Here is a 19,030-nt window from a genome sequence, read left to right as displayed (position 1 = left end):
CCCGTATGGTGGCTCATGATTGTCTGTAACTTCAGTTCCAAGGGAGCGGATGCATCTTCTGGCTTCTAAGGCCACACTATTCACACATGGTTCATAGACATGAGTGCAGACAAAACATTCATACACATAAAATAAAAATAAATATTTTTTAAATGAATCTACACGGCTGGGCTGGTGAGATGGCTCAGTGGGTTAGAGCACCCGACTGCTCTTCCGAAGGTTCAGAGTTCAAATCCCAGCAACCACATGGTGGCTCACAACCATCCGTAATGAGATCTGGCGCCCTCTTCTGGAGTGTCTGAAGACAGCTACAGTGTACTTACATATAATAAATAAAAAAAATAAAAAAAAAAGAAAAAAAAAAAAAAGAAAGAATCTACACGGCTAGCCAAAAAGGGAGAGGCATATAAGAGCTTTGAGAATAACAAATTGGGCCTGAGGAAGTGAAGGCCTGGTCAAAGGCTGTTTAAACATATAACAAATTTGAGTTTATACATGAAGTGTCCTAATTTTTAAATATTCAAGCTGTAGGCTAAACCAAGCACTCTTCTGGGAGGCTCTAGTCCATACATAGTACCCCACATGCAACATCTAGTCTATATATATCCCATAAGCAGTGTTTCACGTACAGGAAATTGGGTACGTTGTCCAGGAACTACAATCCTAACTGTAGGTAGCTGGGAAGCAGTAAAGCATCATCAGTGTCACACACAGAAATCAGAGATGGTCAAAAGGACTGCAGAACAAAGCTGTGTGCTGTGGACACCTAAAGGATTCCAACAGTGAGACTGTCCCCCCAAGAACATGCCTAGTGAACAATGGAAGTCCACTCCTGGGAAAGTCGCATCATCAAGGATTGGAAGGAAACTCCCAAGACTCCAGACCGCCCTTCAAACCACTGTTTCAAAGGCAACATCAAACAGGGGCCTTGAGAATAAGTCCAGGCAGAACAACGGTAACTAGCGGGCATTGTGGGGGCAGATTCGGGTCCAAACATGCAGCTCATCTGCAGCTCATACCCAACTTACTCACAAACCACAAACCACATGGGACTGTAAGTGTACCTGCACTGTATGACCTGACTGCAACCTGCCATATGCAGTCAGGTGAACACTATCTGGGGCATCATGTCCATACTCACAAAGTGCTGGGATTGTTGGGGCAATTCTGATTCCAGACTAGCAGGTTAGTGAACTCACCGTCATTGACTAACTAACTTTAAGGCAAATTTACAGTATTATGATTATGTTTAACAGCATCCAAATGTTGCTGAGTAAATGGAATTTTCCTCAAAACAATATATGAATGAAGAAAGAGAGGAAGAGATGGTAGGACATTGTTAACCATGGATAATGGCTTTACATTATCTTTCAAGTTTTCCATAACAAAATTCTTTTTTTTAATTTGTTTATTTATTTTATGTATATGAGTACACTGTAGCTGTACAGATGGTTGTGAACCATCATGTCGTTGCTGAGAATTAAACTCAGGACCTCTGCTTGCTCCAGCCCTGCTCACTCTGGCCCAAAGATTTATCTATTATTATATGTAAGTACACTGTAGCTGTCTTTAGACACACCAGAAGAGGGCGTCAGATCTCATTACAGATGGTTGTGAGCCACTATGTGGTTGCTGGGATTTGAACGCAGGACCTTCGGAAGAACAGTCAGTGCTCTTAACCACTGAGCTATCTCACCAACCCCATAACAAAATTCTTAAAATGAAACGACAAATGTAACTTCTACATTCTTTGTGATCCTTATTTAAATTCCATTTCAGTTCTTAAAGGTGGGACAAAGCATTACTGGCTTTATATATTGGTCAGAACATAAAAATACATGCATTTTTTACGTTTCATGACTATGCCTCACCCAGCAGTCTTGGCCCTGAGTTCAATTCCTAGCACCACAAAACAAACAATTTTACTATAAGCTTATGTAAATTAGGCTTGATAAAGGTGAAATTTACAAGATACTGTGTTTTTTAAAAGAACTCTTATGTATAAAAGTTAAGGATTCCAAGCCAAGTACTAATTTGCAAAAGAAACTTCTCCTAGGAAACCAGACAACGCTCAGAATAAAGCCAAACCACTTCAACTCTTGAATCGGAAAAATCCATGGAAGAAGTGTATCATTCCTCTCCACTTTCTAGCTTTGTTATTTGGGGTCTGTTCTTCTTAGACATGTTGTCCAATGATTGATAGCAAGATAAATACAACTAAAGATTAGCAGATTGTCCTCTTAGCTTGATGAATGTGACACTCGATGCACAAAATGTTGAGCTGATCAGAAACCTCCCCAATGTGCTGTGAATCGGCTGCGTTTCTACATCACACTTCTTCACAAGTGCCATTGCCTTGTCTTGTACTGCATCAGGGGCAGTCCAGTAGTCCAGCTACTCAGGAACTTAGACAGTACACAGAGCCTTGTCAGGGAGCTATGATGTGATGGCTAATTTCCAGTGGCTGGACTTGGAATTTTGTGGGAGACTGAATAAAAGGGAAAAAGAGGAAGCCAGCTGAGCACCAGCATTCCTCTCTCTACCTCATGAGGGACAGTGGAAGAGCTGCCTCATGCTCCTGTCATAGCGCAGCCATATTGCCCACACCTTCCCTGCCGTAATAGACTGTGCCCACAAATAGTGAGCCCATTCTCCCTTAAGTTGTTTCTGTCAGAGCAGCGAGAAAAGTAATTGATATAGATGCCAAATAAGAACAAAGTAAAGCAGATCTCTTTAGGAAGGTCTCTAATGCCAGGGCTTAGAAGCTGTCCAAATTTGTTTATAAGATATTTTCTCTAATCGATCATATACTGACAATTTTATATTGAATTCAAAATTCAGGGAGATTCGCATCAGTTGTAACTTAACCTGTTCTAGACTTACTTTCTGCTGACATAAAGTGGATTCCTTGTTTCATCAAATATAATTATCCATGCAGCATTTTCTAAAGTTTATTCCTTTTTATTACCAATGAACTTCATAGAAGCATAAGCAGGCAGTACTCATATACCAATGACAATGATAAAATATAAATTATAAGTCCAGCCTGTGGTACACTTAAGAGATGGATGCAGGAGTATCAGAAGTACAAGGCTATCCCAAGTTACATACTGAATTCTACATGAGACGCTGTCACAAACATAAATGTATACACATATGTCACATACTGATTCTGTGGCAGCCATCCTTCATAATCTTTATTCAGACAACCTTATTAACGGGCTATCAAACAGATCAGCTTAGCAGTCTGCTAGACTGTGTTAGTAAACTTGGCCAAAACTATACTTACTGCAATTTGATCATCTGTTTCTATTAACTACACAATGAGCTGCACTCAACCACAAATACTTTCTTTACAATTTTTCCTGACTCGTTTTCATAACCATGGTCACACATACATGATTTACACGATCAGCCATCATAGTACTTCCGTAAATGGGAGGCTGTACAGAGCCATCTACAACCTCACGCTCCAGCCCGCCCACATAATTAGGGTAGACAGACTCCTGGGGGAAAATCTCTTATGAAATTAAATCAGACGTGCACGGAGTCTCCAGAGAAGCACTTTCTATGCAGGCAGAACTGCTGGCCTCGTGTGGGTCATTTCACAGCACAGAGAACAGGCATGTCCATTGTGCATGCCATAATTACATTTTGCACGACTTCCTTCAATTAAAATCTTCATCTAAATGAGCATCCATCTAGCAACAGAGAAATTTTTAAAAGTCATTATCTAATATGACCTAATGACACTTTCCACTAATAAGATATTAGTTGGAAAATTACTTCATATGTTTCAAAGAAATTACCAGCATAAGCCCTAACCAAGATGTTGTGCAAGAGAAAAGGAACATGGTCGCCTGACTTCCCAGTGTGTTTTACAAGCTCCGATCTGCACACCCACCAGGATCAGAGTGAAAGAGGGTTGGGTTGACTTTGCTTGTACTAATTCACTAATTATCTAGCTTGACTAAACTGATGCCTCTTAGCACCTCAGAAGGGACAAAGAGGCTTCCGGTGCCTTGACTAAGGGGCTGAAATCCACATCTCAGATGCGCTCAATAGATCAGCAGTCCTAACCTCCACACTGTTCTCTAACTATTAAGTTCAAGCAAGGAGGACAGGGACAGCATCCTATGTCTACTATAAGAGCTGAGACCATGACTTTCTTGTTGGAGCCTGCCCCAATGTATTAGAACAGTTCATCACATAGGACACTAAAGAAATCAGTATCTGGGTAAATCAAGATCTTAAAATATCGCTAAGGTGGGGTAGGGGTACTGTTGATCTGTTAATATTTTTGAGGCTGGTCTCATGACTCATCAAGTTTATCTCAGAGTCAACATGGAACTGAGGCTGCCTCTTCCAGACTGCAGGTGTGCACCACCACTCCTGGCTCGAAATCGTGGCATCTAAATCTCTAAATGCTTTCAACCTCAAAAGTTCTATTTTTAAGATCTGACCCTTGGTGTGGGAGAGTCACAAAGGAAGAATCATAGAAGACATTCCACTTTAACATACCAAGCATGGTGTTAACAAACAGACTCACACAGAGCACACACAGCACAGCTGGAACAGAAAGCAGAGGGCTAAACAAGAAACCAGAGTAACTGGACAAGCAGCTGGGAGTGCAGTTGATATGAGGGAGCTCTTTCCTTTTCAAGTTTTGGGGCTGATGCTTAAAGTAGCCACTCTTAAGAGATGCAATCTCTTCAAAGAGTCAGAGGTACAAGACAACAATTCACTGCCAACAAGACACAGGAGGGGAAAGCTTCTGGACTCTTTTAATTTTTAAGAGAAAAAAGAAGACAAACAGGATTTGATAAAATAATACCAAGTGTCACTTTCCTCCCCAAAGTTGACGGTAATATTATGTTTATCTTCCTTTAACCCTTTTGCCTTTAAAAGTCAGACATTAGCTTTTACAAGGTGGCTGATCTTTTCCAAGTCAAGCTTCCGGTTTTTTATGGAAAAGGGGCATTCATGCACATTCATATCCTGGGCATGATCTACAAACACACACACAGAGTGAAACAGTAAAGACATAAAAAGTGAAGATAAAAACAAACACACACACAACCTCAGGACACCAAGGTGCAGAAGAACGAGGAACCAATCAGGCAAGTTTAAAGCACAGGGAGGAGGATTTGCTCAACCAAGCGGACAGGACATAAATCCTTCCTTCTTGTTTGTTTGGTTTGGTTTGGTTTGGTTTGGTTTGGTTTGGTTTGGTTTGGTTTGGTTTGGTTTGGTTTTTCAAGACAGGGTTTCTCTGTGTAGCCCTGGCTATCCTGGAACTCACTCTGTAGACCAGGCTGGCCTTGAACTCAGAAATCTGCCTGCCTCTGCCTCCCAAGTGCTGGGATTAAAGGCGTGCGCCACCACTGCCAGGCTAAATCCTTCGTTCTTTAGACCCTTTCTCATGCTATAATCTTCAAATTTCACTCAACTTTTAAAACCCTTTCCAAAAAGTCCTAGTTAATAAACATAACGGGGTTCCAGTTTATAAGAACATGGGATCCAGATTGGTAGCCAAGGGCTAAAGCTGACCAGACTTGTTTTGTTTGGACAGCACAATGTTTTATTTTGTGTTTCCATTGTGGCTTTGGGCAAGACACGCACCCCCCAATTAGCCGAGGTACCACCAATATCCTCAAGATGACCCAAAGAAACCACCCCTCCTGAACTGTCAAGAACGCGCAACAGTGCGAGGCTTTGGCAGTTCCTGAAAGGTTAAGCAGTTTCCACATTACCCAGCAATTCCATGCCTAGATACCCACCCACGAGAAATGGAAAGGCGTATCACATAAACCATGTACACAGGCAACATTATTCACAAAGCCACAGAGCCGAAAACAACCCAAGGCCCATCAACGGCTGAACAGGTATACAAGATGGAATTCATTTTCAAAAAGAAGTTCTTGTCAAAGCTATAGCAGGGATAAACGACACCTAAGGAAAAGAAGCCAGCCAATCACAGATCACTCAGGGGGGCAATTCATTTATAGATGGATGCCTTGAGAATTAGCCTCTAACTAGAGGTTGGAATTTTAGTCACCTAACCAGCCTTTCCACTTTTGGTGAAAGGCCAAGCATTAGGGACAGTTCAACCATGTGACAGTAACTATGCCTTTGTTCTGAAAACTCTGATTTAAAAAAAAAAAAAAAAAAAGCACTTGTTGCATAAACCGACAGCCTGAGCCCACATAAAGATGGAAGAAGAGAACTAACTCCTAAAAGTTGTTCTCTGACCTCCATACACACCATGGCTCAGGTACACACACACACACACACACACACACACGAGTGTGTACACATACACACAATGGTAATAAACTAAATTAAAAATGTTTACAAACTCTGGACACAGAAGTTCACTGGTCCCTCCCTGGCTAGTGACTACATGGGTGTGCTGGGATAATAGCATACGCTGACTGCAAGTGACATGCACATCATAAGGTCCCCATTTCCACCCAGACCTTGTCCTGAGTCTTTTCAGGTGGCTGATCCTTCTGATTTGTACCCTTTACTTTAAAGCGCAGTGCTTTCACTGTGTTCTTATGTTCTGGCTCCAGAGATTGGAACCCAGAGTCTCCTGCACATGTTTTCCCTTTGAGCTACCCCCACCCCCAGCAACAAAAGAGCAGTGTTAAATGGATTGTTTCCTGCATTCTGTGAACAGAATCATCAAACCAGAAAGGGATGAGGAAGCTACAGATGTATATCCACATGGAAAGTGGATACAGCCGGGGACCCAGTTAGGCCAGTGTGTTACCCAATCTTGTGAAGGACTGTGGCCTTTCACCTGTAGTGAAACTGTGGCCTTTCACCAGGCTGACTAGGTGATCACTATAAGAACTGAGTGCAGTACACTCAGCTGTGGGTTGAGCAGAGGAGGTGGCTGTGGGGGAGGGTCCCTAGAAGGAAAGGTGAGCTCAAGGAGTCAGGCATAATAAGAGGGACACCTAAGGAAAGCCGGTGCTGTCTTCTTTATCATAGCACAAAATCTATTCGAGAAAAAGACTGGAGGATACTGAGAAAGGATTAGATAGCATCTTTTTGGTGTGTAAAATAAATTGAGTCTGCAAATTAAGCTGAGATACATACGCAGGGTTAAGGGCTAGTGCTGAAACAGTGGAGATGTCAGTCACTTTGGAGAATTGAGAAAGGGGCAAGTAGAGATGTCCTCAAATGTGTCCAAAGGAACACTATACCATGAGCTGTTACTACCTCTGTCTGAAGAGAAAACACATCATGCTCCAATAAACTGGGAAATGAAGAATAAACAATGTGGCAGAGCTCTTCACTGCAGGACCTAATGGGTCCATTCACATAGAAATGTACATCTCTAAACTGCTCAAGACAGAACCACTGCCTATAGTTCTCAGCCACACAGGACTCACAGTTCTCACACTGTGGATACCTCAGAATGCCCCAGTCTAAGAAATAGCAAAGCAGAGAAAAAGGCTGTCAAGTGTCATTGTTGGCCCAGCAGAACTCAGAGACTCACTGTTCCCGAATGTAAACCACCGGAAAGCAGAGAGGGTAAAAAGTTACATTTTAGACAGCTATGTCTGAGAAATGGATTAAATCTATGCATTATACATTAGTACATATTATGTATAAACCTGTGTGTGTGTGTGTGTGTGAGAGAGAGAGAGAGAGAGAGAGAGAGAGAGAGAGAGAGAGAGAAGAGAGAGAAAGGGGGGGAAGCACCAAGCCAGATTGCCAATTTGACTAGAACTAAAATGAACTAAGAGATAAGGCATTAGGATTTTCTTTTTTTTTTTTTCTTAAAGTGCATTTATTGGAGAAACAGGACTCAGATGTGCGTCCAGTGTGTCCAGAGGTAAGAAGACAACCTTGTGGGGTGAGTTCTTTCACTGCTTAGGTCCTGGAACTGAACCCATCAGGCTTGGATGAAAGGATTTTACCCAATGAGTCATCTCACCAGTCCTGTGAAGGGTTTCTTAGCAGGTTACTTGAAGTAAGAAGTTCCAACCTAAATGTGGGTGTCACCCTTGCAGTGGTGGCCAAATAAAGAGCAGAGCAGTCAGTGTGAGGAGAAAGGCTGAGCAGCCTCCAAGTTCTTGGCCACAGCAGTGTAAAGACAGCCACTATTGGACCACCTACAGTGTGCCACGTGAGCCAACTGACCAATCCCCTTTCTTTTTCTTTTTCTTTCTTTCTTTTTTTTTTTTTTTTTTTTTTTAGGATTATCAAAGTTTTTTTTAAAAATTCAGAGCACTTGAAAATAAAGAATATAATGTACTTGTGTTTTTACTGTGTAACTTAAAAAATGCTTTCATTTACAATTAGCCTTCAAGGGTTACAGCAAACAGAGCGCTGCTCGGCCAGACCCATTGCTGTCTACCCTCACTCTCTGGTGGCTGGCGGGGAGGTAGGCTGCTGACATCCCTGTGGGCAGGTGGCTTGCTCCTACTCAAAGTGGTGTTTTTTCTTCTTGTTGTGGCTCCCGATTAACCTTCTCAGAGCTTCATCCAGAATAAGATCTGACATTCTCATGTCTGTGTGACTACAGCCAATGTTTGGGCAACTCGTTCATTGCCTGCTCTACTGGAATCCTTATTCGGGTCGAATTCACTGTGTCTTCCATCTTCTTTGGGTTTCACTAATTGCTTCTTCAGCTCTCTCAGCTGTTGCTTGAACTGCACGAACTTTTCATTCTCTTTAAAGTCGGCATCAGAGTTCTTATCCTGTAATACCAAAAATTTCTTCTCCACCAGTAATTTTAAACCCGGTACTTTTTCTGGACGTTCTTCTTTTACATGATTGATTGTAGACTGGAAGGCCTTAACATAATGGCTTAGTTCTCCATCCACTTTAGCAAACTCAACCATGGCCTTGTCCATACTGTACTCACTACTCACTTCAGTTTGAGTCTCCACAAGGTCCAAGGCAACACTAGAATCTGTGTCCATTCCAGAGCTGATAGAACACTAGAAACTGTGTCCATTCCAGAGCTGATAGAGAATTGGAAGTTTTTTAAGGAGGAGAGAGCTGAGGGATATGTAATGTGTAGAACCTGAACTTTGAACCGTATTGAATCGTCCTGGCATCCTGAAATTGTTACCTGGCTGTCCCACCTAGCTCGGTGATATCTAACTGAACTTGCAGGCCCAGACCCGATTCCTTTCCTCCCAATCCCCTTTCAAATTGTATCAATTCTGTTGCAGAGAACCTAACTAATGCAGACTAGTTCATAATACATCAATCTGTGCAACACAATCCTCTGTTCAAATAAAACCTAAACATTAGAATAGAAATTAAATAAACAAATGAAAGGCAACCCCTAGGTTCTTAAGAGTTTGTAAAACTGCTAAATCCCAGGCCAAGTGGTTGGTAGCCCACGCCGTTAGTCCCAGCACTCAGGAGATAGATGCAAGTAGATCTCTGAGTTCCAGGTCAGCCTCGTCTACAGAATGAGTTCCAGAACAGCCAGAATTACACAGAGAAACCCCATCTCAAAGTAACAGAAAGCAGACAAAAAATTTTTTTGCTAAATCCCTAAAGCTGTTGTCTCTTGTGGCTTAAGGATTCCTGGGCAGCTCCCAGCATTCCAAAGGGCCTGAAGGTCAAAATTAGTTTCATGAGAATGCTAAGACATTGATCATCTAATTGTGTTGATATAAAAGCCAGAAGTGGCAGAACTAAGGCAGAAGGATCAGGAGTCTGAGCCTGATCTGGGAGAGCTCTAGACCAGCCTAATGCTGGCATCTTACGAACAATGACCCTAGTAGTAGTTACCATGTTCTTCACCATCATAAAACCACAGCCGATAAAGAAAAGGAGCCTTTTACAGGTAGGAACATCCTCGATAAGCTAGTGCTTACAGAGTTTGTCCCGACCCTTGGACACAGATTTCTTGTTTGTGTTAAGTTGGTGGAACAGAAAAGACAAAACCCTTGATTGCAGAACCAAGTAGGAAACCAACTATGGGAACTGAGGGTTGAACTCTCTCAGAATGCAGTTGCTACCAGACAGGCAACAACTCCTGTGTGATGATGAGTATCAGCTGTGATCACACATGAAGCAGAGAAGCCACCCTCAAGCAAATGATGCCCTAGAAACCTGCTTACCTATCACGATCACAGGCACTAGACACTAACTATGACGAAAGATTATTTCAGATGTTTAAGAATGGAGCATGCTACATCATGTTATCAAAAGTAGTCACAGTGCAGTGCTCCAAAATATGGAGGGGGACTGTTAAGACAGGATATCTTCCTGTGCAGTCCTAGCTGGACTCACAGCAATCCCATGCTCGATGTTAAAGGTATGCACCAACACACCTGGTATCTAAAATGCTAAGTTAAATTACACACTGAAGGAGCTGGAGAGATGGCTCAGTGGTTAAGAGCACTGACTGATCTTTCACAGGTCCTGAGTTCAATTTCCAGCAACCACATGGTGGCTCACAACCATCTGTAATGGGATTTGATGCCCTCTTCTGGTGTGTCTGAAGACAGGACCAATGTACTCACATATATAAAATAAAATATTTTTTTAAAAATTTACACACTGAAAATGTTACTAGTTTTTTTTTTGTTTGGTTGGTTGGTTTTTTGTTTCGGTTTGTTTTTTTCGAGACAGGTTTCTCTGTGTAGCCCTGACTGTCCTACAACTCACTTTGTAGACCAGGCTGGCCTCGAACTCGAAATCTGCCTGCCTCTGCCTCCCAAGTGCTGGGATTAAGGGCAAGCGCCACCACTGCCCATGTTACTAGTTTGTTTGTTTTTTTTTTTTTTTTTTTTTTTGTTTTTTTTTTAAACCTATACAAGGTAAGGAATTAGTCATTCATTAGTCCTCAAATGACTTGTAATTATGTTGCTGATGAAGATTTGGAAAGCCCTAAGGATGGGTCTAGAAAGTCCAATTGGTTCTAGGTAAGAAAATAATCTCAAAAAGATATTTGATTAAAATACAAGTACAGAGAGTCTACATGGGAAAATAAATATATAAGTTGTCTCCAGTGGGTATTCTGTGTAATGACATTAGAAAGGGGAATACAGTAGATAATATGTTCCCTATAATGTTAGTAAGTAAGGGGAAATCACTTCTCTATGTGATAAAATGTTCCTTTGTTCATGAGCAATGACTTAACCTTTCTTTCCAAAATCAGTTGATGCTAACAGGGATCAATACCCATGCACTACAAACATGCAATCAGAGGTCCTGTCGTGTGTGTGTGTGTGTGTACACACGGGTATACAGGTACATACAGGTGCAAACATGCACATAGAGGCCCAAGGTCAACCTCAGGTGCCGGTTTCCAGATGCTGCCCATCTTGTACCTGACCTGGAGCTTGACAAGCCCCAGAGAGCCACCCATCACTGCCTCCTAAGTGCTCAGATTGCCAATGTGTGACACCAGTCCCAGCTTTTTTATATGGGTTCTTAGGACTGAATTCAGGTCTTCACCCCTGCATGGCAAGCACTTTGCTAAGCTCACTCTCCTGCCCAGAGAGTTAAAAGAAGGCAAATTTGTCATTAATTGCCCAATCAACATGGGAAAACTCAATAAAGCTTTCAGATCCTAAGCCAGTGAAATGATTCAGTGGGTAAAAGCACTTGTTGGGAAGCCTGATGGCCTGGATTTGATCCTCTGACGCCCTAATAAATGTGGAAGGAGAGAACCAGACCAATTCCATAAAATTATCCTCAGACCACACACAGAGACACACACACACACCCCTACCTTTTTATTATTCTTATTTATACGTGATTATTATACCTTTGTGTGCTCATGTGCCACTGTGTGTATGAAGGAGTCTGTGCTGTCAAAAGATGTCAAAACCCTGAACTGAACTGTGTGCAGCTATGATTCATCATGTAGTGCTGGAAATAAACCTGGGTCCTCTACAGGAGCAAGAAGACCCACTGAAACTTCTCTCCAGCCCTAGTAATCTTTATTCCTAAATTTCTTTTTTTTAATGATTCAAGGATTTATTAAGTCATACATGCAAAACCTACTGTTAACTGCATTAGCAAAAGATCAATGTAAAAACACTCCACAATTATGCTACTGTCAATTGAAAAAAGTTTGTTCTAGTGGTTGAAAAGCCCAACACTGTGTTCTTGCCAGTGAGTTAGGTTAGACAGCATTAGCACTAACAGTTGACAGAACCTCACAGACCCGAAGGAACATTTCTAGGCAGAGCCACAACAGGAAGCGTCTGTCTACGTGGGTGAGGTCTAGAGAGGCAGCATTAGTCACATGACAGTGCTGGTACTCTGTTTAGAAGGTTTATAGTTTAAGAATATCTAAAATAGTTTAAAAACTGTAAAGCTGCAACACATGATTTGCACTCCTAGTTACTAGAAAACTAAGGAAAGCACTAACTAGCTTTGAGTAAAGTAAGGTGAAAACAGGAACGCACTTCTACTGATCGACAAAAAAAAAAATCTCTGAATGCATTATCAGAAAGATCTTATAGTACAGGTCAGACATATTGCTCGTTAAGAAGGGGTTCTAAAGAAAAGCACTTGGTAAGTTAGAACTGTGAGGGTTATTCCTAAATTTCTAATCCTAAAAGGCTACAAATTTTCTAGAACCTAGGTAACTTCTTGACAGCCAGAGATTCTTAAATACTAAACATATTTTGATTTTTAAAGTATTTATCACCTTTATTAAGCTCTATTATAGCTTACTAAATACAGCATGGACTTCAACTTGAATAGAATATAAAAATAATAGCAATACTAAGAGTAACAGCTGACATTTCTAGAGGGTTCACTGTGTACTTAGAACATACTATGAAACGCAGGTTAGACTCTAACTTACTATGTAGCCCAGGCTGGCAATCCTCCTGCCTGCCTCAGCCTCCCAAGTGTTAGGAACTCTGATGCAAACACTTCCGTGTTAACTGAAAATCCCTAGTTTTCTAGTTATAAGTACAGATCCTATAAAGTTGTCATTCATTATTCTGCACTCTGCAAGATAATTAATCACATTAGTAGAAGTTTAAGGAATGGCTAGAGAGATGGCTCATGGTGAACAGCATTGCTGCTCTTCCAGAGAACCAGAGTTCAGTTCCCAGCACCTACATAGGGTAGTTCACAGCCACCTGTAACTCCAGTCCCAAGAGGTATGACATTCTCTTCTGGCCCAACAGGCACTTACACACATATAGCAGACACAGTCACACATAGGAAAATAAAAATATATCTTTAAGAAAAAAATTTATCCAAAATTAAATTTTAATCTCCTAATGTATGATTTCCTATTTTTTTTCAAATTTACAAAGTTAGTATATACAACTGACTACTACATTTGAGATTTCTTTTTTCTCTTTTCAACTAAGTATTACAAAAGAGAGAGAGAGAGAGGAAGAGAGGAAGAGAGGCAGAGAGGCAGAGAGGCAGAGAAAGGAAGAAAGGAAGAAAGGAAGAAAGGAAGAAAGGAAGAAAGGAAGAAAGGAAGAAAGAAAGAAAGAAAGAAAGAAAGAAAGAAAGAAAGAAAGAAAGAAAGAAAGAAAGAAAGGAAGAGAAAAGGAAGAAGACAGACAGTTAGCTGTGTGGAATATATTCAGCAAGCAGAAGGCAGAAGCAGGAGGGTCACTACAAGTTCAAGACCAGCCTGGTCTAGCCATTAAGTTCCAGGCAAGGAATAGTGAGTCTTTTGCACACTAGCAATATTCTGTTTCTTTTTCTCATTTTTACTTAATTTGCTGTTCTTTCACAGGTGAAGGTCAGGGAACATCTTTCAGGAGTCAGTTCTCTCCTTCTACCATGGTTTCAGGTCAGCAGGCTTGGTAGCAAGCACTTTCATTAGGTAAGCAGTAATACACTGGCTTTTTTCCTTTACATGATGCCAATTGTAGAAGGATATCCAAGTCATAAAAACTCACCAAGTTGTGCACTTTTCTGTACATGTATATGCTTCAATGAAAATTTGTTATTTAAAAGTCTATGTTTCAAAGCTGGGTGTGATGGCATATGCCTGCAGTCTCAGCACTCTGAAAGAAGGGGCAGGAAGTTCATTAATTACTTCAAGGCCAGCCTGGGCTACATAGTGATGTAGGGATGCACTGTCTCAAAAGTCAAGTTTCTTAACTTTACTTGACTAAAAAACATTACATATAATCATATTTAATCCTTCTTACAATAGTAATGTCCAATTTCTATTCTTACTATATGAGAGAAAAGAAGCACCCAAAATAATCTATAGAATCGGAAAGTGCTCCTTCTTTTACAAACCTCCAACACTGGAAGCCCTCAAGGGTGTGTGTGTGTTTGTCTGTTTGTTTGTTTGTTTGTTTTTAAAGAAGGTGAGGTTTTTTCCTAAGATTTATTTATTTTACGTATATGAGCACACTGTAGCTGTCTTCAGACACACCAGAAGAGGGCATCAGATATCATTGTAGATAGTTGTGAGCCACCATGTGGTTGCTGAGAATTGAACTCAGGACCTCTGGAAGAGCAGTTGGTGTTCTCAACCACTGGGCCATAACTCCAGCCTGGAGTTTTAAGTTCTGTGTGCTCCCTCCATTTTTAGTCACCTTCTCAGGCAGCTACATCCCACAATCCAACAGACTGCTCCAAAAGACAGTGGCTGTATCTACCTGTCCCATACCAAACTAAGGCTTCAGAGCTGAATGCTTCTCTAAACCAGAGATGCTACTGGGCTGGAGCACCTGCCACCAAACCTGGTGGCCTGGGTTCAATTCCTGGGAACCACAAAGAAGGAAAGAACCAACTCCAATTGGTTGTTGACTTCTGACCTCTATGTGCATGCATACCCATGCATACCCTACACATACCATAAATAAATACATAAAAACTCAATGGGTTCTAGAGTCTTACACTAGCCTTGAACAGGAAAATGTGATAGAATTAACCTGTATGACCCACACAATGGACACAGATATGCTTCCTCCTGGCTTGGTCTCCTTTGGGACACATATTTTAGAACTGGTTACCAGGATTATGAATTGCTGTCCTGCATATATCCTCAGAGGCACCTCCATTCAACAGGGGATATGAACTACTAGGCCTGATGACCAAGCCACGCCCAGATGATTCCAAACCCTGTGTTCAGGTCTTCTAGCCAGATCCCACATAGCATGGATCAGAGCAAACCATCCTCCCACTGTGCCCTGACTGGTGACCTGTACCGCACAAATTGATGACTGCTGTATGAAGCTGCTGTGCTTCTGAGGTAACTGGTAACAATACGTAACAGAAATCCTTATCACTAAAGATATCACTAAGTCATATCTTCACCATCAGTAGCAATAAACATTTGCAGAACACTACAAAATGCTTAACCATACACTAATTTGATCTTTAAAGGAAAATAATTCTATGAGATAGGTAAATCTGATGTCATAGAGATTGCCTCAAATAAGTTAAAAATAAATAGCTACAGGCCAGGCATGATGGCTAACACCTGTAACCTAACCACTCAGGAGGCTAGGGCAAGATTTCTATGAGTTCCAGGATAGCTATGACTACAAAACCAAGCCCTAAGCGGGCGAGGAGGGGAAACTACAGTTACAGCTATGGAAGGATTCAATTCAGAACGTCTGAACCCAAGTCCAGCACTCCTTAGAACTCAAGCCAAAGGACCACCATGAAGTGCCACAGCCACATTATCACAATATTTAAAGTACATACTTTGCATGGGGCACCAGAGCAGAAAGTCTCCCCTCCTGACCTAAGTCGAGGGTCAGCACAACAGCATCCCCATAGAGATGTCCCCCATAAGACCCTTCTTTCCTACTTTACTCTGCTGTCTACATTGCCATTTTTTTCTAATTCACCTCATAATTATCAAAAAACTAACAAAAACTACAAGCAGAGATAGGTGTGGTGGCATACACCTATAATTCCAGTACTCAAAGAGATAGCAGAAAACTGTAAGTTTAAGGCTAGCCTGGGCTACAATGTAAATCTCCTTGTCTACTTGCTATAATCTAAGCCCAGCTTATTTGATCTAATTAATTTCACTCCAATTTTTTTAGAAAAACATAATCTCATCACTCTCTCCCAATTCACTTTTCCCCTCTTTCTCTTTTGGTTCATATATTTGCCCAAGTCCACAAGTGAGGCTGAAATATCCATCCTTAGCCTAACAGTCAAGGTGTGCCTCAAAGAGTTAACAGAGCACAGTAATTAAGTTAGGTGGTCTCCAGTCTGCCTGTGTTTAGAGGAAACAACCCTCTGAGGGCTATAAGAAAGGCAGCCCCTGGAATGGCCAAAGTAAAAGCCACCAGGATAAGTCAGTGCACAGGCTCCCTTCCTGCCCTCTCCTGCTGCCCACCTGCCTGGTCCATCAGCCAGCACCAGCTTCTTGAAGTCCGCCTCATCACTTCAGCCCTTAGTGCCCACATGTCATGAGTCCCCACTGTCCCCCTGGCTATCTGCAGCACTCCTGACATCCCTCACTCATCGTCAGCCTGGGAACAGCCTCCTGGTAGCCATGTAGCTTTAGGAGCACCCTCATTTGTCCAGGAGCCAGTGATGATTTCAGTGAATATGGTATTGCTTCATAACTTACCGGGCATCTCCTTTGGAAAGATTTGTATTTACAGGATTCAGAATAACTTTGTTCGCTTCAACATCCACCACACATTTGGTATGTAAGTCAATTTCTGCAGGAAAAAAAAAAAAGTAAGTAAAAAAAAAGGCCATCATGCTTAAGAAATAAATAATTTCGGGAAAGTATTTAACAGAAATCCCAGTGTTCTGTGAAAACTGTACTAAGAATAGACAGGAACTTTCTCAGTCTAATAAAGCGTAACCTCATCACATCACCTTGATGGTGAAGGACTGGACAGCTTAACCCCCAACATCAGCACAAGGCTGGTTACCGCTCAAATTCTACTCAGCTCTGCACTGGACATTCTGGTCAAAGCAGTCAGGCAAGAAAAACTAATACAGGCATCCAGACTGGAAAGGAAGGAAGGTGTGAATTCTCTATTTGCAGACGGTTCCACCTTGTGTACTGAAAAGTCCTATAGGACCCACTAATAAAAGATCAAACAACATGTATGTGTATGTGTGTGTACTGTATGTGTGTGCGGTGTGTGTATGTATACACTGTGTGTGTACATAATATACTTTTAAATATAGAAGTATCCATTGTGTTTCTATACACCAACAATGGAAATGTGAAAATGATATTTTTCAAAAATTGCGCTTAAAATAGCATCAAAAATGTTTAATTAGGAATAAATTGAAATTAAATTCAAGATTTGTATAACAAAAACTCAAAAACACAGTTGAAAAAGTTAAGGACTTAAAAAAGTGGGAAGACATTCTGCATTCACAAATAAAATCTTCACACTGCTAAGACAGCAGTAACTCCCAGAGCAAAGGTTCACAGCAGGGCCTGAAGCTGTAATGGCAAGAGCTGAGAAACTCTGAGTAAATCCCTAGATCCTTAGCAACATGGGCAGGGATGGGAATGACACAGAGAAAAGACCATACAAAACTAAAGAAAAAATGTTTGCCAAGCACATCTATATACTAAGGGACCTGCACTAGAATATATAGAGAACTCAGTTGCACATGGAAGTGCAGGAGGTAACCAAGCTCTAGGGGAAAAGGCAGATGGAGCGGGGTTCAAGACAACCCTCAGATGGTTAGGGGTGTAGAGACCAGCCTAGTCAAGAAATACTGTCTTAGATAATAACAACAATGTCTTACACTTCAATAGTAATAATGATCAATAATTTAATTTTCAAATGGGCAAATTACCAGGACACCTCTCTAAACAGGTACAAGAATGCCCAGTGAGCACAGGAAGACATGCAGCACCATGTGGTGCATATGGTATCACTAGACACCACAGAAAGGCGAATCAAACCACAGTGAGATGCCCCCTGACACCCACTCAGAGAACAATAGCCAACAAGACAAAAACAAAGGTTGGCAAGGATGTGCAGAAGGCATGTGACTGGCACACAAGTGGGCTGGTCACTTGGGAAAACAGCTCAACAGTTCCTAACAGGGCTAAGCAGGGTCACCATACAACCCAGCAACTCTAGATGCACTGAAACCTGCATCGACACAAAAATTACTAGACAAAACATAATGACAGTGTGTTTTGCATAAAGTAGAAAAAGAAACAACCCCAGAAGTCCACAAGCAAAAAACAGATAATGTGAATTGCCACAGAATGGAACATTATTCAATAATTAAAATGAGTAGGGCCAGTGAGATGGCACAGCAGGAAAAGGGCTTGATGGGCAAGCCTGATGACCTGCATTCCACCCTTGGAACAACCCACAGTGGAAGGAAAGCATCAGCTCCACAAAGCTGTCCTCTCAGCTCCACATATGCAGGCTAGTACACACAACACTAAGTTTTAAAGTAATAAAATGAATGAACTCCTGATACAAGCCACTACTTGGCTGAGGCTTACAGTGACCTAAAAAAGATAGTCAAAGGCCAGTAGGATGGCTAACTGGCAAAGGCACTTAAAATGCAAACCTTAAAATGCAGGTTCCTTCCCTGTTGCCTATGTAAAGGTGGAAGGAGAGAACCAGTCTGACCTCCACACATGCACCATGGCATGCACACACACACACGTCATACATACATACCACCACCAATAATAATAATAATATAAAAACTTTAATTGACAGTCACAAAGAACCACATGATATGAGATTCCATTCAATCTCATACCTAAGTGGAGAAATGTACAAAAGAAAAAGCAGATGAGGGGTGTCTGGTGCAAAGGAACAACTGCTGCAGGTCTAGTTTTCTTCTGAGGGTGACAAAATGTGTTCCTGAGCATACAGCTGAACTAAGTACAAACCACAAAGCTGGATCCATTGTTTGGATGGGAATTGTGTCTGAGCACAGCTGTTTTTAAAAAAGAATCCTCTGCCTGTGTTTATGTTCTCTAGTTTTTATATTCTTCTATTTGTCTGATCCAAAGAATAAAACTGCTTCAGTCTGCCGGGCGTGGTGGCGCACACCTTTAATCCCAGCACTCGGGAGGCAGAGGCAGGCGGATTTCTGAGTTCGAGGCCAGCCTGGTCTACAAAGTGAGTTC

At 41.5% G+C, this 19,030-nt stretch overlaps 1 protein-coding gene and 1 pseudogene across 3 annotated transcripts in view; both read right to left on the bottom strand.

Annotated features, from left to right (window-relative positions):
* Kif13b (kinesin family member 13B) overlaps nucleotides 1–19,030 on the bottom strand; it is a 159,657-nt gene that overhangs the window by 125,953 nt on the left and 14,674 nt on the right. For all 3 annotated transcript variants that reach the window (XM_021181269.1, XM_021181270.1, XM_029469046.1), the window contains exon 2: nucleotides 16,523–16,616. In XM_021181269.1, coding sequence (XP_021036928.1) covers nucleotides 16,523–16,616 — 94 coding nt within the window. The remainder of the gene's footprint in view (nucleotides 1–16,522; nucleotides 16,617–19,030) is intronic.
* On the bottom strand, nucleotides 8,249–9,387 carry LOC110309620 (annotated as a pseudogene).

The sequence above is a fragment of the Mus caroli genome, chromosome 14, assembly GCF_900094665.2.
Source record: "Mus caroli chromosome 14, CAROLI_EIJ_v1.1, whole genome shotgun sequence".
Classification (NCBI taxonomy): domain Eukaryota; kingdom Metazoa; phylum Chordata; class Mammalia; order Rodentia; family Muridae; genus Mus; species Mus caroli.
Note: the sequence above shows the minus strand (reverse complement) of the source record. Positions and strands in the feature narration are given on the sequence as shown.